This window comes from Passer montanus, unplaced genomic scaffold (assembly GCF_014805655.1).
Source record: "Passer montanus isolate IOZ18808 unplaced genomic scaffold, ASM1480565v1 scaffold21, whole genome shotgun sequence".
Classification (NCBI taxonomy): domain Eukaryota; kingdom Metazoa; phylum Chordata; class Aves; order Passeriformes; family Passeridae; genus Passer; species Passer montanus.
In genome coordinates this window covers 4,876,934-4,902,515 of record NW_024366703.1, presented here as the reverse complement: position 1 = coordinate 4,902,515, position 25,582 = coordinate 4,876,934, and the positions used below count along the sequence as shown (strand labels likewise).

At 34.4% G+C, this 25,582-nt stretch overlaps 1 protein-coding gene across 5 annotated transcripts in view; it reads left to right on the top strand.

Annotated features, from left to right (window-relative positions):
• The window catches only part of KNDC1 (kinase non-catalytic C-lobe domain containing 1), a 58,167-nt gene extending 33,677 nt beyond the window's left edge, over positions 1-24,490 (top strand). For 3 of the 5 annotated variants that reach the window (XM_039709270.1, XM_039709269.1, XM_039709271.1), the window contains 24 exons: positions 484-598; positions 3,622-3,693; positions 3,796-3,857; positions 6,047-6,205; positions 6,537-6,614; positions 7,221-7,311; positions 7,484-7,646; positions 7,742-8,583; positions 8,690-8,834; positions 10,377-10,468; positions 11,896-12,293; positions 14,107-14,200; positions 14,312-14,409; positions 14,674-14,885; positions 16,188-16,301; positions 16,707-16,854; positions 17,106-17,285; positions 18,339-18,554; positions 18,863-18,945; positions 20,149-20,299; positions 20,701-20,823; positions 20,926-20,985; positions 21,604-21,761; positions 22,019-24,490. In XM_039709270.1, the coding sequence (XP_039565204.1) occupies positions 484-598; positions 3,622-3,693; positions 3,796-3,857; positions 6,047-6,205; positions 6,537-6,614; positions 7,221-7,311; positions 7,484-7,646; positions 7,742-8,583; positions 8,690-8,834; positions 10,377-10,468; positions 11,896-12,293; positions 14,107-14,200; positions 14,312-14,409; positions 14,674-14,885; positions 16,188-16,301; positions 16,707-16,854; positions 17,106-17,285; positions 18,339-18,554; positions 18,863-18,945; positions 20,149-20,299; positions 20,701-20,823; positions 20,926-20,985; positions 21,604-21,761; positions 22,019-22,250 (4,086 nt within the window). In that variant the 3' untranslated portion in view covers positions 22,251-24,490. Of the gene's footprint in view, positions 1-483; positions 599-3,621; positions 3,694-3,795; positions 3,858-6,046; positions 6,206-6,536; positions 6,615-7,220; positions 7,312-7,483; positions 7,647-7,741; positions 8,584-8,689; positions 8,835-10,376; positions 10,469-11,895; positions 12,294-14,106; positions 14,201-14,311; positions 14,410-14,673; positions 14,886-16,187; positions 16,302-16,706; positions 16,855-17,105; positions 17,286-18,338; positions 18,555-18,862; positions 18,946-20,148; positions 20,300-20,700; positions 20,824-20,925; positions 20,986-21,603; positions 21,762-22,018 lie in introns of those variants that run through there. The other 2 variants (XR_005627465.1, XR_005627466.1) reach the window with 2 other exon arrangements.
• Positions 24,491-25,582: the final 1,092 nt, after the last annotated feature.

The following is a 25,582-nucleotide window of genomic DNA, read 5'->3' as shown; positions in this document are numbered from 1 at the left end:
AAATGTTGATGAAATCTTTAAGGTAAGACATGTAATGCAACTGTCAGGGTAAATCAGGTTTTGAATGTGGGACTGTTTTGTTGATGGCAATCATTTGAATTTTTTATTTTTTTCAGTCTAGGTGTTGTCCCTATAATTATGCAATTATGTTTCAATTCATCATAAAATATGTCTATTACACAATAGACATTCTAAGAGTCTTTTCTTAGTATGGTAAGAAAGACCTTCCAGACAGCTGACTTGTCCTGAAGGAATTAAGAAACAATTAATTCATTTATACTTTACTTATATATAGTTAGCTGACTGTGCTATGCTTTTTTAATAAATAGTATTAATTCATTACTGGTAAGTGCAATAAATATATTTTCTTGTTACGTTTTAAGTTGAGTATTTATATTAGGATTTACTTTTCTATTGCATTAGTAAATGTTTTAAATTTGTGATAATTTTTATAATTTTCTGCATCCTCACTGTTTTTTTCAGTGGATCTCTCTAAAACTCCTGTTGTCCTGGTATGGTAGGCCTCTGAAAGACTATGAACTCTGGGCATTATGTCATGAGTGTTTATGTACTCTGCAGACTTGCATAGATTATCCAGGTATAGTCTTAATTATCATGAAGTATTTTGCCTAGTTATTGATGTTCACTGTGTTAATATTTCTTTTATTCTGTTGATTGAAAGGATCTTGACTCTCATTTTGCGTGCAGATATTTCTATTTTGATTCCCTTAAATTGTGACAAAACTCAATTTGGAGTTTTCTTCCACATATAGGTGAAAGTCTCATATATAGGTGGGTTTGTTTTTTGGTTTTTTTTTTTTTAATTCTGAATCTTGATGGCTTTTGCAGCAGAAATTAATCTTTGGCTTCAAGCAGTGAAACAAATTTTAGACTTTTTGGGAATAGAGAATCTGTACTTTGACTTTTAAGAAAAACACTTGTGACTTGTATCAAGCAGGAGGAGATAAGTTTTACATGTGTATATACATATATATATATATATATAAAAACTTCCTCTTTTGCCTGGATTTCTTTGTGACAAATAATTCCTGACCTATTTTCTACAGTACTGGGCTTTGTCATTTTAAAGTACCCAGGATCTTGTCATGGAGTTAGTCCTTCCACATCCCCTATACTTCAGTTTATAGACAAATTATCAGAAATAAACTTCTGAGAGAGGAAGAGAGAACTGTCCTTTGACAGAATTGGAATATGTTGTATGTGACTAAGAAGACCATCCTAGATTTCCATGGACATTCTGAATGATGGTTTAGCTTATACTAATGATAAAACTATAGCAGAAGTTTCTACCACCACCACCCTTTCTTTTCCTTGATTTAAAAAACTTGCTTTTGGGAGTATGGGCAGGGATGAGCTTGAAGCCTTTAAGTGAAACAACTGGATAGTAATGTACAGAAAACTTACTGCATCTCTTTGGATTTCAGCTTCAGTTATTTTATTTCTGTTATATAAAACTGCTTAAGAGTAAATAAGCCATAAATGAAGATTCTGAACATTTTAAGAATTCTGGAAAATAAGACTAAGTATTTAATATACCTTGTAACAGAAGGATTATTTCAGCCTCATAGCATGTTCCTTATGTTTCTGAAGGTTTCAGATAACTGCACATAATGGCTCGGATTCTAATGTAATATTCTTAGCCAGCCTGTTACTGCTCTCTTAAGAATGCATGTCTTAAAAATATTAAAAGTTGTCATCTGAACCTTATATAGGCTGTAGAAGGGAACATAATGATACAAACCACCAAATGGAAAATACTTTACTTAAAACTTCTGTATTTGACAAAAAAAGCTACCTTGAAGTTGAATATTGGTTTCAGATTTAGATTGTTTCTGCAAGAGGATTCTCTGCCTGTTCTGAGGGGAGTGGTGCATTGTGGAAAGGTTTATAGTGGTGTTACTGCTTTATTGCCCACACACACATATAAAGTTCTCTCAACATTCCTTTTGAATAATACTTACTGAAGGTGAAGCTGATAGGTATTTTGAATACATCTTGTAAAAAAATCCTTTGTCTTGACAATGGTATAGTGAGACTGGTAGCTGATGAGCCATGGTTAAGTGTATGAAGCTGGATTATTTTTTATTTAGTCACATAGCCTTTTTCTCCAAATCCTTCCTTGATTACACCTTTCTCATTATCCTAAGCAGGATTACCTGCTTAAGAAAACATATCCCAAAGCTAGCCTCTTCTTCACATATTTGTTAATTCAACTCTGCTACAGAAGTGTTTGTAACCTCCACTGAGACTTAATTCCTCTCCACTTATCAGAGGGTATTGCTTACAAGTTGCTGGTGGGTGATTCAGGGAGCCCAGGTGAGGATTTTATGTTGCACTGAACAAGCTGAGGTCTGGTTTGTGTGGGCAGGGCCAGGGACACGTACTGCTGGCAAAGACAGAGTGAGCGTGAAGCTGCCTCTGCAGAAACAACCAGCGAAAGCTTTGCTTTTCCAGACTTGTACTTCAGGTCCAACTTAAATATTATTGAAGGTAGTAGACAAGCCTTTATGTTAAGCACAGTGAGTAATTTAATTTTAGATGTGGTTTGTACAAATAACTAAAAAAGGGAAAGTGTTACTGCCTTTTTTCTTACTTTTTTTTTCTTCTTAGACCGCTTCAATTAATTATTTATTAATAAATTGATGTTTGTCTGTCTCTTAGACATCTTTAATATTTTATTTCATAATTAATACATTTAATGTTTTAATGTCTTATTCAGTTTAAGAATCTATTCTTCCAGTACTTTGTTTTTAACAAGAAAATAGTGCATTTGATGGTAGTCTAGAAATAGAGGACTACAGTTGGACTGCAAGAGAACTACCTACTGGCCAGTTGGCTTTTAATTGAAACACATAAAATTAAAAAGTCCTTTGAAGTTAGCAAACAGATAGACACAGTTTTGCCACAAGGTTTCAACACTATATTTATATTATGTGATCTCATTACCTTAATGTTAAGTTTCTGAAGACCTCAGATCATTTAAAATAGTTTTAGAAGTGCATTATTTCATTTTTAACAATGGAAAATTTCATGGCCTTGCAAATACTGACTTATGTAACATTTCTTCACTAAGTGTGATTATAACTATTTGCGATAAACTCAACTTCATATCCTGTTGCACCTAGCGGAGTTTTGGATCTGGCCACGTGTGTGTCAGCTTTCTCCAGATGATGACCCTCTATTTTTGTGGGGTTGAAGGAGAAGAAGAGAAGAGAGACTTAAATTCTTAGATAAATTGACCATCTTTTATTGGTACCCATTGAGAAGACTAAAGTAGATCTACCTATTGTATTTATTTCTTTTTGTTTTGTTTCTTTCTTGACCATCCTTTTCAGTGCTGGGTATAAAAAGAATAAACTTCCAGTTTCTTCTTGTCTTTGTTCTGCAGAAATTGCTTTGGGTAATTACACAGCTATTGTCTCTTTATTGACTTGTGTCTGTTCTAGCATAAATGCTTATTTAAAGCATCATTTACTTTAGGGTGATTTCTGACATTGTAAATTCTTTGTTAAAATTATTTATTTTTATTAGTGCTAAATAGCTACAATAACAGATACTTATTATACCTTGCCCTTTTGTTGTTTTTGGGGTTTTTTGCAGTGGTCTTATGTTTGGACTCTGTGCTGATTGACTGCCATGGAAGGATCCTCTTTGCTGCTCCAACAGCTAAAGGTAAAATAAGAGATTGCATGTTCAGCTTTTATTTCTTTTCAGGGGAAGTGGAGAAGAAAGCAAACATCTTACCTTTTGTTTCTGATTTCTTTTCTCATTTAGAATCTTGTGATGTATTTTATTTGGCTCCTGAAATTGAAGAAGAGGATGTGGATACTGAGAAGGTAATGTGGTAGGTTATGTAGATTGCTTTGTATTTTATCAAAGGACAGTTTTATCCCTCTGCTAGTTGGAGAAGAAAGCTAAACTCTTCTAAGATGGTGTTAATATTTCTCATTTCTCCCAACGTTTCTTGGTTATCTGTGGGGCTTTTTTGATATATTGATCTCTCATTAAATCAATTGCTTCTATAATTTTTCATTCCAGAATTGGAGTAACTGCCAAAAATGTGCTATTCAATGGTTTTCCATAAGACTTAATTATTTTCAATTTTTTAGCAGTAAGACAGACGTTTAAGTCATTTTTTCACATTCCGAAGGTCATAGTAAGATCATTAACTTAGACTATCTGGACAAAAGCCCAAGCATTATTCACACTTAGAAGACTGGATAAAAATATCATTATCAGTATGTTTTTACTTTGGAAACATTATGAATGATGTCTTTTTCCAATATAGTTTTCTTAGAGCTTTTTTCTATAGATAAAAACCATAAGAAGCTTTTAGAACAAAGATAATAAAAATGTCAAATAGCAGGTGAATGTGTCTCCACTGCAACTACTTTTGAATTGCAAACTGTACCACAATGATCTTAAAAGTCAGGGGAAGATAATTTAGAGTACCTTTCTGTTATGTAAAAAGAGGTTACCTAATATGTGCCTTGTGTCACATCAGTTCTTTGGAATTAGACATAATAATCATGAATCAGAAAATAAAAGCTCGTAAAAATCTACTAAAAACATTCCATTTTCTGTAAAGCTGTCTGTAACTAGAAAATATTTTTATGTCTTTCCTAAATTTTTTTAACTGCTTTGATCCAATGTGCTGGTTTTTCAGAGGCTTCAGGAGCTTAAACTAACCCTGAAATATAATACAGCAGTTTCACCAGACAGTAGAAATTAATAGAAATTAATAATCCTTAAGTCTTTGTGCTTTATTTTCTTTAGAATGTCAGAAGTAATCTGTTCCATGTTTTTCTACAACAATTATTCTATTACATATAGAATGAGCTGATGGGGTTTTTTTTCCCTTTTTCCTGATGGCTGTATAACTTTCTAGTTATAAACATTCAGTTCAATTTATGGTGTGGGAATGAAGACTGTGTAGTGTCACAGTAACAGTTCTTTAAAAATAACTTTCATTGAAGGTTCTGATGGCATGGATGGCAAGTTTTTCCTAAATAAATTTAGGGTAATCTTGGAGTTCTAAACCTAAGGGGAAGAAAATTATTTTTGTTTTGATTGAGCTGCTTTCTCTATTTCAGGTGGTTTTTTACCTGTTAGTAGCTTTTCTTCAATGGTTCACATGGAACTAGTCAAAAGATTATTTTGTTTGTAGTGAACTTACTTGTTATTTTTTGTTCATTGCTGTTCACTTTGCTCAAAAGAGTGCCAGAAAAGATTGTTTTATGAGAACACATTATTTTCTACTGTGCTTTGGGTTCTGTCCGTTGAGCTTTTGTAATATCTTTGAGAGGCAAGTGAAGTGTGGTGCTTTAAATTTCTTAAAATTGCATTTATAGTACATGCTAACATATGAAAACTGAGCATTAAGGGGACTAAATCTGACTCTGAAAATTGTAACTCTTCAAATGAAACAAGAAAACTCGTAAAGACCAAGTCCTTTCCAAGGTCCCTCATTGGGGCAACTTCAATTGCTCTAGCTGCAGGTAGCACAATAATTGCTAAAATAAATATGCAGTGCCTCATTTTTCTGACAGGTGTAATCTTCTCTATAAATATGACTTGTGCTGGCTAGTATGTAATTACTGTGTGCCACTTACTTGCTGAATTATCATGACCTTTTTTAAGTAAATTGCAGCTGGCCACATTTTATGGTAGAACTCTGAAGCTTCCAGCAATCTTTTTACATAAGAAAGGAATTCTTCAAAATTGTTCTAAAATACATTTTTCTTAGGTAAAGAATAAGACAATTAATGTCTGTTACTCCAACAGTAGAAAAATAGCTGCTGGTTTTGGCCCTGCATAACAACTAGATTTTGAAGTGGGCTGGGATTTTCATCAGCACCCTCAAAAGCCAAATGTAATCTGTACTTTAAAAGCTCTAGTAAGTTTTTTTTTCATTTTTGGCAGGAAATGGGGGGGGATTTTTGGATAATTTGCTGGAATTGTTTTTGAAGTGGAGGCTTTTTTTAGTCTATTTAAATCTTTCTTGTCTCTTACGTTATACCAATAGGTCTGTGTTTATGGTGTTGCTGCAGTTCTGTGGATGGCAGCAAAATACAGTGTTCCACTGAGTCATAAAGTAGTATTGCCAAGAAAATTTAAAAAACTACTTCTGGATATGGCAAGAAAAAACCCTGAAGAAAGACCTTCTCTAACTGCTGCAATTAAGGTTACTAGATTTCGTTGTGTCTAAAGTGTCATTTGAGTGTTTTTTAAATCAAAATAATAACTTCATACTTGTAATAGACTGATATCTAATTAAATCATAACCAGTCACTTTGGGTTTTGTTTTTGAAGTTACCTCCTTAGGGGCACAGAGGGGCGTGTTTTTAATTTAGATTGAAATTATCAAGGTACTTGGACTTTGACAAGGTTCATAAGACTTCCTAAACTTAGATTACTTCTAACTGACTATTTATCTTAACTTTGTCCTTGTCCAAGAATACCTCACTTGATTGAAAACTTATTTACTGACTGAAAATTGCAATTTTTTTTTTTAGACATGCAATCATTATTTACTTGAACAAGGTATAAACAGCAAAAATATTTTGACATTATTGGGTAAACCCATCTTTAAGGTAAGAGTGCCACCTTTCTTCAATTTTGTTTGTTTTTTCAATTAATTCTGTAAATGTATTCTAGTAAGATTTTGTTGCCTGCACGTGTAGCTAGATTTTGGGTTTGGTTTTGTTGGTGTGATATCTTTTGGTTGTTTTGTTTTGGTATTTTCAAGTCTGTAAGTATTGCCTTTTTCTAGTTCTTTCTGTGTGAGTGATCACAGATTGTGATGCTCTGACTCCACAATCTATATGGATAAAGAATAAGTAACTAATTTCATAATCTCTCTTTTTATTTACCACCCCACAGAAGAAATTAATATTTAATTGTTGAGTTCTGGTTGTGTTTCAAATGTGTTTATATAATGCACACAGGATTCAGTCAATCCATGAAACTGAGTTTATTCAAAACTTTGAGTAGCAAGTTACCAAGATTTCTAAACAGTTATACCAGTCCTTAGAGTTCTGTATGTAATTTTCTTAATTCCTCACCTTGGCATGACTAGGTTGTTGCAATATTCAAGGTGTATATGAGGATTGGAGGTTTTTTTTTAATAATGTGCTGAGCAGAACTAGAAAAAAGAAAATGCTAATAACATCAATTTGGGCTTCAATGTTTATTGTTAGGCTGTTGGGGAAGAAGTCTTGTCTGAAGATCGTGTCTCTTTTGAATTTAAAAATGAGAAATATGAAATGGACCCTTCAGAGTCAAGTCCGGGTAAGCAGTCAGGCTCTGACATGTTTACTCTGGCTTAGTATTCTCTAGTTCACTTCTCCACATAAGATTTTCTCAGTCCAATATGCAGTTGTTTTTCTATCTAAATTGATTGTTAACTTACTTTACATTTCTGTTTTACATATTGATCATCTTTCTGTGTTTTTGCTTTTAGGATTTGTGCCTTTTACCAGTGAAAGTAAACTTGTAGCAGTTAAAGGACCAGTACCATGCCAGATTTCACTAAATTGTGAGAAAACAACATTACCTGTTGCATACACCTCTCCTGCAACTCATTTTAAGCCTATTATTTTGCAACAAGATGCAAATATAACAAAGTTAGTATATCCTAAAGCAGAATAAGTTAAAGATTAAATGTCATTGTTAAATCTGTTTGAATTTTCCTTTAAAAATTCTTTGTGTTTTTTTTCAGAGAGGTTCAAACACCAGTTTCTGACCAATTCAAGAAAGAGACAAGGAAAGAAAAACATATGAACAACAACAAATCAGGGTATATAGAAGACTTCAAAAGCTGTGGTATTGAGGATACAGGTGTTATTGAAACTGTTCCTGAAACACCTGAGTGTCATTTACAAGTTCCAAGCCACTCATTCCAGATGTCTTCAGAAGAGCAAAACTCAGGCAGCATGTTTGCTTCTACAGTTACGTTACCATCACCACCTGATTCCTCACATGCTCTACAAGAGAAGAGCATTTTATCTGAAGATCCCTCCAGCTCTTTAGCTTGTCCTACATCTTCTAATTTTCTTCATATAAATAACATCATTCTCAAACAGAACTCAGAGAAAAGAGTTCTGACATTTGTACCAGTACATTTGGCTGTATCAGAGCAAATACCAAATAAGCCTCTTCGCTCAAGAATTGCTTATGATTGCTGTCACAGTTTGCCAGTGCTGCTTTCAAGTACTATTGCAAGTTGTAAAATGAGCATGCAAGCAGAAAATGATGCCTCCCTTTGCAATGTGCAAAGTCATGAGACTACTAATACAGAGAACCAGTTTGATAAAAGAAGCCCAGTTATTCAAACTGACTGCCAAGAAACTGAGTGTGCTACCAGCATAGACAGTTTTTTCACTGAAGAAGAACACACACCATCTACTTCAGTGAGTAGAGACAGTTACAGTTTCTTCAGTGATGAAGTCCTGCCCCATCAGAACACAAGTGACACTTCACTGCAGGAAGTGATTCATCTTATACAAGAGGAGTTTGCATTTGATGGTTATTTAGAGAATGGAGCGGAAGTTTTTGATATGGGTATGAGCATTTTCTTCTGTATGTTTTATCATTGACTTGTAAGAATATTGCTGTTAATTTTTTTCTCCCTCTTTTATTTGTTTCTGTTCTTTTTATTTTAAACAAGGCAACTTCATTTTAAACTTAAAGGGAATTAAGTTTGGTATGTTCTCTGATAGAATTTGTGAGAAGTTTTGTGACCTCTACTGGGGTGAAAAGTTACTGGAGAATCTCTATCAGGTAGTAAATGGAGGAAGATCTTCACATTTATGGTAGGTGTTTTCAACTTTGACCTTCTTACATTTGAATTTAATGCTTTTATCCCTAATTTGTAGATGCGGGAAAGAATTTATGTTTTCTCTTTCAGGTATTCATATTTGTTTCCTGTAAACTGCTCATTTCACAGTTTGAGGTTTTTCAAAGCTTTTTCCATGGCAAACAGTGCTTAGTGGTTCAGTCAAAAATATTTTCTACCACCCTTTTCTGTAACTCCATCTTAGGATATCTGAATAATGGAAACTCAGTTCTGATCAATTACAACCATTGATGGAGAGCTTCATAGTCCTGTTAGAAGGAGACTGTTTAATCAGAAGTATATTGTTCTTACTGTTCAGTTTGTTTATTCTGTTTGGTATTAGTTCTTTATACATTATGTGTTCTAATCACACCTAAGAAAGAGGAAATTAACTTAGCGTTACTAGAAATGTTTTGTTTAACTGGTTTAATTTGACTCAGTGTTCCTCCTGGCAGTGTTTTGTAAGCAGCCTGTAAAGTGACAAAAACCAGCTAAATTTATTTCTCATTTTTCTTATTTAATTTTCAATGACATATGTATCTACCCAAAAACCAATTTTTAAATTCTTGTTTTACTGCAGCCTCCAAGTGTAGCACACTTCTGTAAAAGCATCTTGCTGAAGACTGTTGAAAAATGTAATCAGTTTGTATCAAAGTTAATTTGGGGATTTTTGGAACTACAAATTTCATGTTTTGACAAAGAAGCTTAGTAGATACCATTTAGAAAAACTTAATTGTTGAAAGGTGTGTAATCCTTACAGCAAATTTCAGAGATAACAGATTATGACTTCCAAATACCCAACCTTGGTATGCTGGCCTATTTCCCATTTGAGTTGGGATTTTTAAGGAAATACTGAAAATTGGTTGGAAGTTAGGCCCTTGGTTCCCCAAAGTTCGGTGATATGGTAAGAGAAACCTGAGCTGTTGCAGCTGAATTACTGAGATTTGTGAAGGGTTATCCTGTATATGAACTTTTGTTACAAAGTAGTTTTTGACAGTGAGAGATCATAATTTATTATCCAGAGAAAAATGCAGGTCTAGCTTTTACATCATATGCAAGACCTGACTTAAACTATCTTTCAGACACTGCTTACTGAACATTAGTTTGACAAAGACTATAGCAGTTTTTCAGTGTTAGCTTATTTGACTTAAGATTATGATTCTAACTAGGGATGATTTAGAGTCAGTTTTATCCAGAGGTTGATCCTGAGTGAAAAACCCACTACAGTAACTTGCAGTCTGTAGTTATGCCTTCTGTCTGTGTGTGCTCTGATCCTTCTGTTGAAGTTTTACCAAATTCTGTACAGGAAAATCTCTGTCTTACTGTGTTTGAATAGCCATTTGAACATTTTTTTCTCATAAAATAACAAGTGCAGCTAAACATGAAAACTTTAGGAATTAGATAAATGCTATGAAGCTTTTTATGTGCATGATAGAGTCACTTGTAAGATCTCATTTTACTGATGTAAATATAAAAGTATAGGAAATACTAATTTTTCCTAGTCTCCTTGTATTTTCAGCATAACTGAGGCAGATGAAGCAAAATGCAACAATATATTCCAAGATGTGAAGAAATCTGAAAGCTTTTTGGCAAGCAGTGATCAGACAGAGGGTGAGAAGGGACTTCATGTTTCTAGATCTTTGTGAGTGCTGGGAATCTATCAGTGTCAGAAGCTTTGAGACACTTTGCTTGTGTCTTCAGGAAACCACTCTGCTTTAACAGTTACAGAAATTTTCACTGAATCTGAACATTATCAATGCCTTAAGGACATAAATGTCTTTTATACAAAGCTTACATATGACCCAGTGTTATTTTGTGGGATGCAATTTACTTTTACTTACTTTTATTTAAACAGATGTATCTTGAAAACCCTTAGGATTGTAACTGCTGTGTGGTTTTCTAGTGTTTGAGTAGATATTCTAAGGTCTACTATATAAGTGGATTGTTTATTTATGCTTGTTCAGTTTGGGTTTTACATTTCTCCTGACACACTTTGTGATTGAAAGTTTACAAATATCTATCTTTCCGTAACTGAACTTAAAACTGAGCTGGAACTGGTGAATCCTCATATTATAACAAAACCATTACACTTTCTAGGCTTGGTGCATTGATGGACAGCTTCTATTTGGTTGCTGTTTTACCAGTGTGAGCTTTTTTTTCAAGACAGTTCATCCAAATTTTAGCATTTAAACTTGGTTACTTCTCTGTTTTGAGCAAAGTGAAAATATGTATGCTTTACAGAAGGGCTTATACACTTATATTGTTAATTTTTATAGCAAAACATAAATTTGTAATTTCTCACTTGGCTGGTGGTGTTACAGTTTTCCATTTTGGCTCAGGATGATTGCAGATGTAGAGCCAGACTTCCCTGTGGAGTGTATAATTTCTTTGCACCAGGAAATTAGGTTTGTTTGACTCCAAAGTGGCATATCTAAGCCCTGGAGGGTTGCTCAAGTGAAAAGGGAGACTTCTGGCAGGTGTAAATGCTCCTGTCAGCATTATATCAACCCTTGACTGTCACCTCAGTCCCTGAAGGCTGTAGTAGTTGTTACAACTGAAAAAAGTCCCATCATAACTCAATGGCTTGAGTCCTGTAGGAGTAGAAAGTTTAACATCTATTGGCTATATCAAGTATTCTTGCTCTCTCTGTAAGGAATAAAAGTTCAAGACTTACGGATGGAAAAAACCTCAAAAGCTAAACATTTTTCTAATGTGTGCTTAGGTCTGACATATTTAACTTTTGTTTTAAAGTTTCTGTGTTGTTAAAATGCTTGTTGCATATGCATAGAAAATATTTTGTGCTTTTCAGAAATTTATTGTTTAAGTATTGCTTAATAGTTCAGAAATGTTTTTAACCTTTATCATTTTACAATGTGTAGTTGAGAAAAAAATTGCCAAGTCACAATAAGCATCTAAACCTACTGTTAGAGCACATGGTAGTCTCATAATAATGTTTTGTATGTGTCATGTTTAAGTTCAATAAAGGATGCATTACAGCACATAACCATTATTTCTTTTCCCCTACACACCTTCTTTAGGAAAAGGAGAAGCAGACTTTAATGTGAAGGCTGAGCCTGTGATAAAAACATCATTAGTTGAAATGGATTTTGATGTGTCACCTTTGGATAATACCAAAAGAGAATTGACTCTGCAGAGTACAATCCCTATAGCAAAAGAGCAACAATATTTGCAAAGCAACAGCTGTGGTCCAGGCTTTGCAGAAGAAAATACAAGTTCAGAGGAACAGGCCGTGATAAAGACAGCTGGAAACAGCTACCTGGCATCTCCCAATCTACCTGACTTTTGTGGCTGTAGTCCTGGTTGGAGCAGTGCATTTTATGGAGCTGAATGTTTTGATTCAGAAGTTCATAGTTACTTGAAAAACCTTGGAAAGCAGAAATCAAGTGAGTCTCAAAATATAGATGCTAAAAAAGTGGTGAGTACATTGATTTTAAATCACTAAGATACATCTTGCTGGTTAAAAGTGTGATAAAATTTGTTCTATTATAGTGAATCAAAACACCATTTCTTTTTTTAAATATTGACTCTTCAGCAGTTTAAAATACTCAGGATTTGTCATGTCTTAGCAATAAACCACAGGAGAGGTGTAGTATTCCAAAATAAAGCACGCTGACACAAATGTGCAATCACCAATCTACAACCCATTTTCTGTTCTTAAAGTTGACTGGAAAAGCACTGTCTGCCCTTTGCACCAGCCCCAAGGTGGTGTTACTGTAGCAAAGAGCTAAGAAGGACTGTGACTGGAGCACATCGCGGGCACAAAGCTTCATCGAAAGTTTTTATACTCTAGACCTATCTGAATTGGAAAATGTTGTGGAATAGACAGGGAATTTGACTTCATTGCTACTCACCCCAGATTTTTTAGGGGACAAACTACTTCGTCCACCAGATTCCAAATGGTCACTCCTTCTGATTCTCTTTCTGTTTACATAGTCTCTTAATCACCTTGATTTTGTTTTAGTTGGTGAAGCAAAAGCAGACCTCGAATTAAAACCAAGCAGCTTCCAATTAGAATCTGGATAATAGCTTTCCTGTGCTTTCCCTGTTCTCTATGTAATGCTCTGTAGGAGTATCTCTTTTAAAAATCCAGGGGGCTTTTATGACTCTATGCTAATGAACTGTGTTGTTAAACCTTTTGAGCTTTCCTGAAAACAGTGACAGGTTTTTCTTAAGCAAATTAATTTCTAGCAAGTCCATCCCATTAAAGCTAACCTATTTACCAATCTGTTGTTTGATATGTTAGCTTTGAGCTGTGTGTTTTCTGATCACTCTGCCTGTGGGAGTTGTCTGCTGCATTCCGTGAACTTACTGCATTTAAAATGCTGTTTCATGTAACTGGGTCACTGGTAGTTAACTTAGGATCCAAGTGCAAAAGTCACCTCTTTTATAAAGCCCAACATACATCATGTTCGTTGTTTCATAATAAATCAGAAGCTGAACTCAAAGTAGATGGCCCATTTTTACTGGCTGGTAAAATAATGAAACCTTTGATATGCAAGCAATTATAAATGTAAATGTTTACTTTTAAATTAATGTATTTTGAGGGACCTGATATACTTTCATTTCTACTCATTGCTTAAGTTACATAATTCTATAGAAATTTAGTTTCCTTTTTTCAGTTTTGTGAAATACATAAATAGAAAATATGAAAGCTGAACTTTGAAATTTGTATGTCCTTTATTTCTAGAGCAGCTCTCTTGTCTGCCTTCTGACCTGGTTATATAATATCATGTAATTATCCTTGTTTGGAAGCCATTGATTTCAGTCAGACTTTCAGTTCTTGCTGCAAATACAGGTCAGCTGTTTAAAGTGTTTCTGGGGCCTGCACTAAATTCAGAACATACAAATTTTAATTCTGGATGACTTCTGATTTTAATTTTTAAAAATGCTCTTGAAAACAACCAGATAAGTGCAATTATAACTAAAGGCATATTTATGTGAACAAATTCAGACAAACTCCCTCACAGTCTCATCATACACAAACCTCCTCCTGTCTGGTTGTAGAACTGTGACATTACTAATGCTTTTCTGAGAACAGGTAACTCCTGCTGTATCTTGCTTGTAAACACAGATGTAAAAGGTAGTTTTTAATTGTTAATAATATATTCTTGTCTGTTTGGATGTTCTTTTTTCTTCATACAAAATAATTCTCCTTTAAAACTTAACTTTCTTACTAGAACTGCCTTCTACTTACAATTCTCATCAGAATCCTATTTCTTTTTAAATAGGAACTAGAACAATTGCTAATGATGGAGACAAAAAATTACAGAAAGACCATAAAGTTTTACCAGAAACTATTGCAGAAAGAAAGAAGAAGCAAAGGTAAGATTACAGCAACTTGCCAGTAATAAAATGGCTGCATGGTACTTTTAAGGACCTGCTCTGTCACTCTGAATCATTGGTGTTCTTATGCCATGTATTTTAAATTTAAAGGTCCTGAAACTAAATCTATGTTGCCCAAACTGAGAGGACAGCTACAGGAGATGAAATCAAAAGTGCAGTTTCTTGAACTGGTAAAGAAATATGTGCAGGCAAGTCAGACTTTATTTCACTTGTGCTTCATTTACTGCATCAGTGTAACTGGCTGCTCAGATCACTGTATGAAATTTGAAATGGTTTGTGTCAAACTGCCAAATTAAGTAAGAGCCAAAAGAATTATTAAAGGTAATTGCTGCTAGTATTACTTAAAAAGAAAAAAATTATATGAAATGCAGTTTGTCTTTACATTGATTGCATTTTGTGTGAATTTTCCTCTTTAATTTCTTGTTTTATCATGGCCTTGCTTCTTTGAGCAGATGATGTATGCAGAGCAGTGGGGTGTGGAATCCTATGTGCTGCCTACAGTCATTCACAATGGGAAAGGTGACACCATGGACATGGCACCTGTGGATGAATCATCACTGCTGCTTTACTATAACACAGAGAAACAGCAGTGTAACAGTCAAAATGGAGTGAGAGTTCTGCAGGCCGGTACACCACTTGGTTTAATGGCTTATTTATATTCTAGGTATAATATATTTTACACATAAATTGGGAGGGGGTTGAAGCATAGTTGCTAAATCAGGAAAAACTTGTTTCTGTGATGAATCCTAGTTACTCAACATTTAATAAATTCTCCTCTCTTCTATCAAGTTGGTGTTATTTCTGTGAACACTCATTTACAGAAATGGAGATGAAAATGTCAAAAGATCAGCTGGCTTTCATTAAAAGTATTTGATAATAAATAAAAACCTAGCAATTTTAAACTTTTTAATATTTTAATTTCTTGAGGCTTCCTCTGACAGTTGTCATGGAATCAAAACTTTAAGTTACTGCCAGCAGTACAGCAATTCTTCAAATAATCATATAATCATAATAATTTGGTAATTTTAATTAATAAGGTCTGGATATGAAAATGTTTAGGTTCATCTCTACAGATTATTGCCCCAATAATCAGTCCTTGGCAATGATCAAGATTCAGGCTTATCTCAAGGTTTTAATGGGGACAGAGGTGTCCTTCAACTCTGGTGAGGGCAGTGTAGTTTTCAGGTACCTAAGCTGTAATAGTGTGAAGGATGGAAATTGCCAGAGGCTCCATCAGATTTGTGTCACTGTAGAAGGAACAACTTCTTCCCTGCTACTTCTCCCACTTCATCCTGACTCTTGAGACCCAGTTACACTGAGTGCTGCTTTTCCTAGTAGTTAGTATTTTACACAAAGTGAAGGAAATGTTTTGGAATTGGACTTTCCACATTCACCAAATCCAAATTCCCATGGTCAACTGTAAGCCAATAGGGGAAAAAGACAATTAACCTGTGTTAAGACCTTGAGAGTGTGTGTGTATAAAAAAATAAAATGCTCTCATTTTTAATGTGTATATAATAAGCATATTCTGTTGTTAAAGTAACTACACCTCTAATTAGAGCTACAGGGAATATTTGCTTGCTTAATGTATCTAATTCTTATGCTGTTCTTATAATAAAAATGCTTTGAAGTAGCATCAAGTTAGATGATAGAAAAAAAAGAAAATTTAATATGTTCTTCCATACTATTTAGATTGCAACTTGCCTTAATAATAGAAATGTCAAAGTGGTTATGCACAAGATTGAAAGTAGAAAAACTCTTTATAAAACAAATTATCCTTTCAGGGTTGGCAATCACAGTACTTGATGTGTAATAATAATTTTTAAAAGAGCCAAGGTTTTATTAAGAGCTTGGGAATTTAAAATGCCTATTTTTGATATTTTGAGGATTTTTTTGCTGTTGCTGTACTTGAATGCAAGTTGAAGATGTGTTCTGGCTTGTCTGAAGTTTTTCTTGTGCTTTACAGAAATGCCTTTTTAGAAGGTTATGTACAGCAGTTTCTTTACACTTTTCGCTATTTCTGCACACAAGAAGAATTTTTGCAGTTTCTTCTTGATAGAATCAGCAGCACTTTATCCAGGTACAGTACATTCCCATGAAAAACATTATCAAAGCAAAAAACAATTGAGTTGCCTCCCAATAACAAATAGCTGTTTCTCAAAAGTCCTACTTAATTAAAATTAATTTTTAGGTTTGTTTTTGTAAGATTCTCTTAACAAGTGAGAGCAAAATGAGGGCAAGAGCTGCATCTGACAATGTGCTTACTTCTCAGTTCTGCTTCTCATTTTTACCAGTGATCCACTAATGGGTTGTAATTAAATCAGCTTTGTTTCCACAGAGCCATGGATTCTAGAGACATGAAAATTAGGAATTTCAGATACTACATTAAATACAAAGTAAAACTTGTGGGTTTTGTCAATGCTTATTTTTAAATTGGAATTGGATATTAATTTTGGTGTGATAAATTTCTTTTTCTTCTCACCAGTGCAAACCTGGATCCTTCCACGTCGCTTACCAAAATATGTAACCGCAGTTTCTGCATCCTGCAGGCATGGATTGAAGACTGTTACAGTGTAGACTTTGCAACAAATACTGATCTTCTGGGTACCCTAAAAGAATTTATTTCTTCCAAGGTAATTCAGAATTTCAGTAGATCCTTTAAGAAAAAAAAAATTAAGTCAGTTATGGGATATGTAACATAGTTTTTAAAAAAGCTGCTCTAAGTACAATTAAAGTAAATAAAAGAAAAACGATGCTGTATTTGACAGCTGTGTTCAGTATGTCTGGTTTTGGATGTGTAAAAATCTTACAGCTGTATTGTAACTTGCTTATAATTTCTGGGAAATTGGGTTCTGTGTTCTGTTAGCCTATTTTGTGTTCCCAGGTTGCCTCATTAAATGGCTACGGGGAGCGCTTGTTGTCACTGCTGGAGGACGCCTCTGCCAGGAAAAGGGGCAGTGCTGATCTGTGCTCTGGTGTGGACAAATGCAAAGAGGAGAGTGAGGAAGGCAGAAAAACATTACATTCCCTATGTAAAAAGCTCTCAGAAGATGTTTCCAGAAAGGTGTGTCTTCAGACTGCAGTGTATGGTGCACATTTCCATATATTATGTTTTGAGAAAAATGTCCAACTTAGAGTCCAGAACTACTTAGTAAGGATTATGTACCTGCATTTTAAATTTTCTTTTGAAAGTATGAAAGATTCAAACAGTTCTGTAACCATGACAATAATCTTAAGTTTTAACTCCTAGCAGCTGTTTCAGTAATCACAGATCAGATAATCAAAATTTTGAAGTAGAATTCTTCATTCTTGACACTAGCATGTGACTCATAGTTATTAGGAAACCTTGGCCCCCTTGCCAAAAATTAATGCTTTTTATTAGGCATCTTTATAAGACTATAAATACAAAAACAGAAAACAGCAGGACCTACAAGGTTCTAGAACTTTGTAGAAGCTAGAATTTCAAAGCTTGTAGCACAAACTTGTCTGAACTTTTGTCTGTATTTACTATTTTATTGCGTTCTACAGCCCCAGAAACCAGAAAATATTGCAGGCTTTTCCCAAAAAAACAGATCTCTTTACAGAGTGACCAAAATAACATGTGGAAGTCAAATGTATCAATAATTTGCAGGCTGAATTAAACATCAGCCTCTGGATGAAGGTGCACAATTCCATGGGTATACTGGGTATTCAGCCAAGAAAGGGCAAGAATGGACTTTTTTTATTGTCACTGCACAATAATGATAATGGACAATGGAAGAAGAGAAAAGAATGAAAAAACAAGTGTTTCTTGGAAAGGGATGTTTGATTCTAAGCAAAAAGAAGTAAAATATTTTATGGCAGCAAGCTTCAATAAACAGAGGTTTGTTTTAAATACTGATTGTTGATTGAGATCTGGCAGCCTCCTGCTTAGACTCATCCACTGTGCATATGATATCAGCTTAAAATAGCAGTGTTGAGTAAACCAATGTGTTCTGGGCTGACCTTGAAGGTTAGCTGAAGAGTTTTGCATGCACAAAGGTGTTTCTCTTAACAAGACTTTTTTGAAAGTTACATCAAGGGGAGACTTAGTGTTTGCTTTAGAGAAGTTGTAACCTTACTTTTTTTTTTCCTACAGAACTTCTACTGGAAGCTATCCAAAGGTATGGGACCAATTTCCCAGTACCAGAGAGAGCGACTGCACTCAGGTTCAGCAGTTTTGCCAAAGCCCTGCTGCAGCGGTTTCACAGAGGAATCCTCAGTCTCCTTAGCTAGAGCAGATGAAGTGGGACCAGTTCTCTTGACTGAGTGCAGTGCCCAGGAGCTTGGTTGGCAGCTGACACTACTGCAACAGGTACAAAGCTCTAGGCTTATTTGGAAGTACAAATCATATCTATCTTCTTACTCTTTCTCTTCTTTCTTTATCATTTCCCAGCCTTGTTTCAAGCTTATTTCATACTATTTTATAAGACTTTGAATTCAAACTTTTCTCTTAAATCTCTACAGTGAAATTTAGAATATCTAGTGTTATTCTTAGGCTGTGATCCCTGTCATAATTCATGCAGGTGGGGTGGGAGGACCATACTCTGTCATTTTTATCCCCAAGCATTTTAAAAGAACTGTTAGAACTAACAGCAGATATATCTTGCTTTTTTTATTTAGGAAGTATTTAATAAATGTCATCCAGTACACTTCCTAAATTCCAGAGCACTTGGTGTTAAAGACAAATGTGTTGCTGTGCCAAAGTAAGTTGCTTGTTTTTAACTACAATTCTGTTCATGCACAATAACTTAGAGTCTTGCACTTTTAATACAGCCAGAAACAGATAAACAATTTAAATACTTGATATTTTTTTTACAGACTAGGTAGCCTGTTTATATGGGTTATTTAATTGCAGGAAATTTCATTTGTGGATACAGGTATGTACCTATGCACATGCATGTATGTGGAAGGCCACATTTGCTGAGTGACTTCTTTGAAATCTGAAGTGAGTTGAGGCTAGAAGTTCTTACTTCTAAGAACTTGCATTGGGGATTGCTTGAAGGGCTTCATTTTTGGCAGGGAAAAAGTGTCGTGGGTGCTGGAGTAGATCTGTGGTCATGAATGTGTGAAGGTATATAAAATCTCAAAGAAATGTACAGTCTTACAGAATAGCTGAGGTTGGAAGGGACCTCTGAAGATACATAGCCCAACCACTCAGCTGGACCAGGTTGCCCAGGGTTATGTGCAGTTGGGTTTTGAAGGTGGATGGAGACTCCACAGCTTCTCTGTACAATGTTCCTTCTGTATGTTAGGGAGATGAATTATTGGTATTCAGAGATATACAGGAATTTTCCTGTAGTTACTGGAGTGATTACCAACCTACTTAAATTATTTGCTCATCAGTAATTAATGTTTTCATCCAGCCATATAGACCTAATTATTTTTATGATGGTCTACTTCTTACATACTCAGTGGATTCAGTTAGCTTCTAATTAGGAGTTGTTAAATGCACTACCTATGGTAGATTTTTGCTTCTAAGGATGGGGAATGAACATTTAAAGCAAGTCAGGTTGTTCAATGGCCAAGGTTAGATCACCTGGTTTATACAGATTTTGGAGCTCAGTCACGGGAAACGACGTGTGTGGTGCCACTTGATATCAAGCTCAATTTCTTATGTGGCTGCAGTTTTTGAGTTTGGGTTTCTGGCTGTTATTTTGTGGTGAAGGTGTTTTTATGTACAAAAATGTGTCCTGTAAATGTGTATTTTTTATCAGATATACTTACCTTAACAGTTACAGCCAGTAACATGGCTCACTACATACATCATGAAGTATAAAATCAAGATGCCAAGCAATGCAAAATTATTTTAAATGGTTAGAAGTTGACATCTTCACAATCAAGGTTTTCTTTAAAAATCCAGTATCAGACAGAATTACTTTTTCCTTTTTTTTCTGTATTTTCTTTAGGGCAGTTTCTGCTGAGACAGTTTCCCTTAAAGTCTGTAATCTTTTTCTGTCGAAGTGCATGCAAGACCAATACCTTCTGCAATTATTGAAAAATGCGGACAGTATCAGCACTTGGGTTGCTGCTGAAATTGTAACATGTCACACAACTAAGGTTTGTCATTATTTATTGTACTATTAACTACAAAACAGCTATGTGTTTGTCATTATCTGTGACTTGTTATGTAGCAAACCTGCAAGAAATAGTCTGAAATACACCTGTGAGTAGGCAGTTAACAATTTGGTTTGTTGTCACAAGGAGGGTCTTGGATGCTTTTTAGTAGCAGGTGTCAAAATCTTAACAGAATGTAAGAAATGAGGGCAGTATGGGTCAAACTTTCTTCAAGGACATCTGAGTGACGGGAAGGGAAAAACTCTGTGAAGGGAAATGTTACTACAGTCAGTAATTTTGATAACAAATTGAAAAAGGAAATACCTCCTCTTCCTTCTCATTCAGTTTTATTATGTAGATTTACTATGTATATGTGTATATTATATATCTTAATTTTTTTCCAGCGGCAGGTGAACTTGTTATCAAAATTTCTTCTTATAGCAAAATGCTGCTATGAACAAAGAAATTTTGCTACTGCAATGCAAATCCTAGCAGGCTTGGAAAACCTTATTGTACGACAGTTGCCAGTAAGTTTGGGACTCTGTTCTCTAACCATTTTGCTTAATGTAATCCTGTTCCAATATAGACACTAATGTGAAAAACAAAAATATATTCTGTTTTATTGTAAGGCCTGGAAAATTCTACCTGCAAAAGTAGCTGAGATAATGGAGGAGCTCAAGGCTGTTGAGGTATAGTATAAAGTTCTTAATGCAAAATTACATCTTAGGGGTTGGAGAAGGTGCAAGATGTGCTTAAATGGGTGTCTTTGCAGGATGAAAACCATAATTATTACTTTTAATTATGAGTTTAATTTGATTAAAGACTTCTACTCCTAATCCAAGAGTTTAAATAATTTTAGTCTCAGTATTACTTTAACATGTGTCCTGTGTGACAAATCAAAATTTCAAAAGCAAGCTAAAACATTAGATATGCTACATTGTATTAGAAGATTTCTGCAGAAAACTTTGCAGCTGTAAGGTGTTCTGAAAAATCTTAAATGCCTATTTTGTTGTAGACATTCTTTTATTGGTCTGTACAATTTTGAAACATAGTGAGGTTTTAAAATGCAGTTTTGCCTTTCATTTAGAACAATTGAAATTATGTATGAAATATCTTTTGATTAAAGATTAAAAAGTGCACTTTATTTGTATACTTTAAAAAGTTTGTCAGCAGATGAATTCATAGTATTGTCTTCAACTTCTGTGCCAAAAGTTAATATTCATGGCAAATAGATAGTGTTAAGTATATGGAGAACTTGTAAAACCTTCCCCAAGACTTAATGTGAGATTAATCTGGTTTTTAACTAGGTGTTTTTAAAAAGTGACAGCTTATGTCTGATGGAAGGAGACAGATTCAAAACTCTTCCAACAATTCCATCAGCCCATGTTTTGGCTATGCATGTCCAACAACTTGAAACTGGAGGATTCACAATGACAAATGGAGCTCACAAGTGGACTAAACTTAGGTAATTATTTTAATTATGTGCATATATCACCTATGTTTTTTATTATTGTCTAATGAGATAATGAGAGCTAATGCAGCATTTCACAATTAACAGTTCAAATTGTTTCATTTGTTTAGACATGTGACTAGAGGTACATATACAATAGAATAAAATGCTGGATGGCTTTGAATTTCCTTTAAGGTTTGTTTTTTGGTTTATGCTTTTGTTTTTATCATCAGCAAAACAAACTAATCTTTTTTACCATATTCTTTTACAAGAAATATTGCAAAAGTTGTGAGCCAAGTTCATGCCTTTCAAGAGAATCCTTACACATATGCACCAGATTTCAAGCTGCAGTCTTACCTCAGACAAAGAATAACTCGTTTTAAAGATGCAGACATTTCTGCCTTGGCAGCTGACAACTGTGCCAACTTCCATCAGATACCAGCAGAAAAACATTCTCGAAAAATTCAGGACACACTGCGCAGGATGAAAGCAACATTTCAGTAATTATTTATGTTTCATCTGTTCTGTTCTGGGTCTAGACTGTAAAACTGGATTAAGTTGACTTCACCTACTGGACCTACTTCCAAGAAAATACTTAAGTGAAGCAACATAAGATACTTTCTCAAGTTGAAATTATTATATTTCATAACATGGAATTATAAAATGCTGACTAATGAAATTTGAATCACTGGCAACTGAATGGCAGATTGAAAGAATAAAAAGAGAGATAAAATTAAAGAGAGTATAGATGAAAAGGCTTATTAATTTTGTTACTCTTCTTTAGCATAAATAATTAATTAGCCTGAAAACCAATATCTGAAAAATACTGTGGAAAAACATTACAATTCTACCTTCTGTTGCCAAGTTGGCCTAGGAGAGTTCAAAGCATAATTCATTAAATGTTGAATCTATTTTTATATAAACCCAGTACACTAATATCCTGTCACATTGTGCATATAATTCAGAAACACAGATCCTCTGCTATTCATTAATTGTTGTTGTGTCTTGCTTTTATGTTGTGTATTATGAAAACTGCAACTGACATAAGTAACTGGCTGTCTATTTCTCCTACCAAGGAAGGAGAGAAATGCTATTGTTCAACTTTTTTTTTGTTTGATTTTAAAATCATCAGACTAACCTGTTTCCAAATGAAAGTAAGATCTGAATGTAAGTATTACCAATGTTTTGCTCTGCTTCTGCACTCCTGGCATTGTGAAGACAGTAAATGTGAAATTGCTCTTTTCCATCTGTATTTGGCACAAGAGTCATTTTGCCAGTTTCTGTCTGTCTGCACATTTGAGTATGGCTTTTGCTCCTGAGATTGTTTTTGTAGATCACAGTGCTCCAGTAGCATCCAATAGAAGATAACCATGTGAAATTTGGATCTGCAACTTGTAAAACTGTGGTGCTAACCTATTCATAGAGCTTATGACCTTCTAAATGGCCATGAAATGTGTTGCTATCGCTAGAAAATTTGTTGAGCTACCCAGGTTTATGGAGGGCCAGAATGTTAAGGCTAAAAATTAGTTAAAAATACAAGTATTTCTACCAGAGGGAGCAATGGTAGTGTTGAATGAGAAGTGGGGAAGGGTAAGAAACACTTAAATACTGTTCTGAAACTGATTTGCTTAGAACTGTGTTAAAAAAACTAAAAAGAAAATGTTTTGAGAGACAGGCAGATGTGAAGTATCTCATCGAATGTTAGTGATGGAGAAGGATAATGATGCAAGAAATGGGAGTGGGTACATGTCTGGTATTTTGCAGTTGTACTGTTGTGTTTGACAGAAATGCATGTGCACATGCTAAACTGTAGCTTTCTCAATGTATAAGAGAAGGGCTTCTCCTTTTCTTTGTCAGTAACAGCAATATTACATCTCAACCCTCTCTCATCTTCCTCAGTAAAAACATGGTGTGTCCATACTTTCCTTTAAATACTCAGTTACTTTTTCTTACTAATACAGTACTACTAACTTTTGGCTCTTATTGGTTTAAACATTGAAGAACTCAGTCCTCAACAGGGTTTTCTTGCTTTTGTCCTACTTTTAATATGATTTATTTTATTTACCATATATAGGTTTAACATGTCATTAATTATGTATTCTAACTTACCCTTAGGGAAGTAAATTGTGTTGCTATTTCTCTAAAAATTGTCAAATGTGAAAACATTTCATATTTACCTCCTATCTTTATGATTTAAGAATGTTAATAATAACTTTATCTTCAGACATACATTTCATATATTTTATCTGTATACATTTGTTTTAAATAATTGATTTTGTTAGTAGTTATTTGGGGTTTGTTCAATTAAAAATTATCATTTGCTTAAACCTACACCTTGCCTTTGAACAACAGTAAAATTTTAAGTAGCATAAGTTTTACTAAAATACTCCACAAGACTTGCTAATCACATGACCTTAATAAATTCATTTTATACAGTTACCAGTCAGACTTTTGAAATTGCTTTTGTGAATTTTCTTATAATTTATATTTTGCACTCATGAGAATTAGCTCATGTATTTCTTAGCTTTGTGTTACTACATCTAGAAAATATTGTTTATTCTATGACAATAAGTGGTACTATACAAGATTTTAAAAGTCAGCTCATGTCTTCTGTAAGTGCTTCAGTGTATCAAACTTTAAATTGCTATTAATGCATACATTGAGTTACGGTATTACTTTGAGGTGTTTCTATCAATCAAACATTTCAGATTTTGCATTTAGGCACCACTTCACAACAGCAACAAATAATAGCTAATGAAAAAAAAAACATTCCTTTACAAGGAAACTACTTTGGTTTTGTCCATGAACACTGAGGTATGTGCATCTTATATGACACAGATTTCAGAAGAAAGTTGCATGTAGCATATAATTGTGCTGCTTATTTATGACTAACAAGGAGTAAGGGTTGAGCTAAAGTTTTTTTTTCTTTTTGTAGGGAATGTTCTTTAAGGAAAAAAAACCAGGACAAAATATATCAAAGAAACATGTTCATTTTTATCTGGTTGGCAGAATATTATTGGCATCAGTAATGGAACTGCATGAATGAGGGACATTGCAGTCTGGCCCTGTGCTTCTGTTCCAATACCAAACTAGAATTTTTAGGGAAAAATACTTGAGTTTGTTCTTTAAGCCATAATTGCCACCAGCTATCTTAGCTCTTCCTCATTTTTTCCACGTTCCCCTCATCTTGATTTTATGTTTATTTTTCAAACAGTGACCCATGGAGTTCTGAAATGAAGTCTGCTCCTTGGGAGATATTACAGCTGCTTTGTGTATTGTTGCCCTAGGCAAATGTTTGCCCCCAGGATCCCTGGGGTTTTCACTCCTCTTATGAGAGAGCTGGGACGTGTGTCCTTCTTACACCAGCTCTGTTAGAAATCAGGTTTCCAGCTCCAACTCCTCCAGAAGCCTGGTAGGAAACAGGGATAGAATACAATTGGATCCTATGAACCATTCTGTAGAATCCCAAACCAAGGACCTGGCATATAATTAATGAATCAACACTGATTCATGATTCTGACAAATTCCTTTCCTTAGAAAATTTTCAACCACTTCCAGACTTGGCTTTGTGTATTGGCTTGGTTTCCTAAGCGTTGCTGAGACTCAGTATTTCTGTGAGTACTCAACGTGATTTGCAAAGGATTAAAACTTGAGGAAAGTTTGTAAATAAAAAATAAACTATAGTTAGAAATGGGTGTAAGCCATCAGTTTTTTCAATGTTAAACATACAGTTGATTGTTTCAATCCTTGATATTATGATGGTGGAAAGAGTGCAGATAAATTACTTTTCTTCCTTGTTTAAATTCAATCCAAAGCATAACCTTGTTTAAATTCCA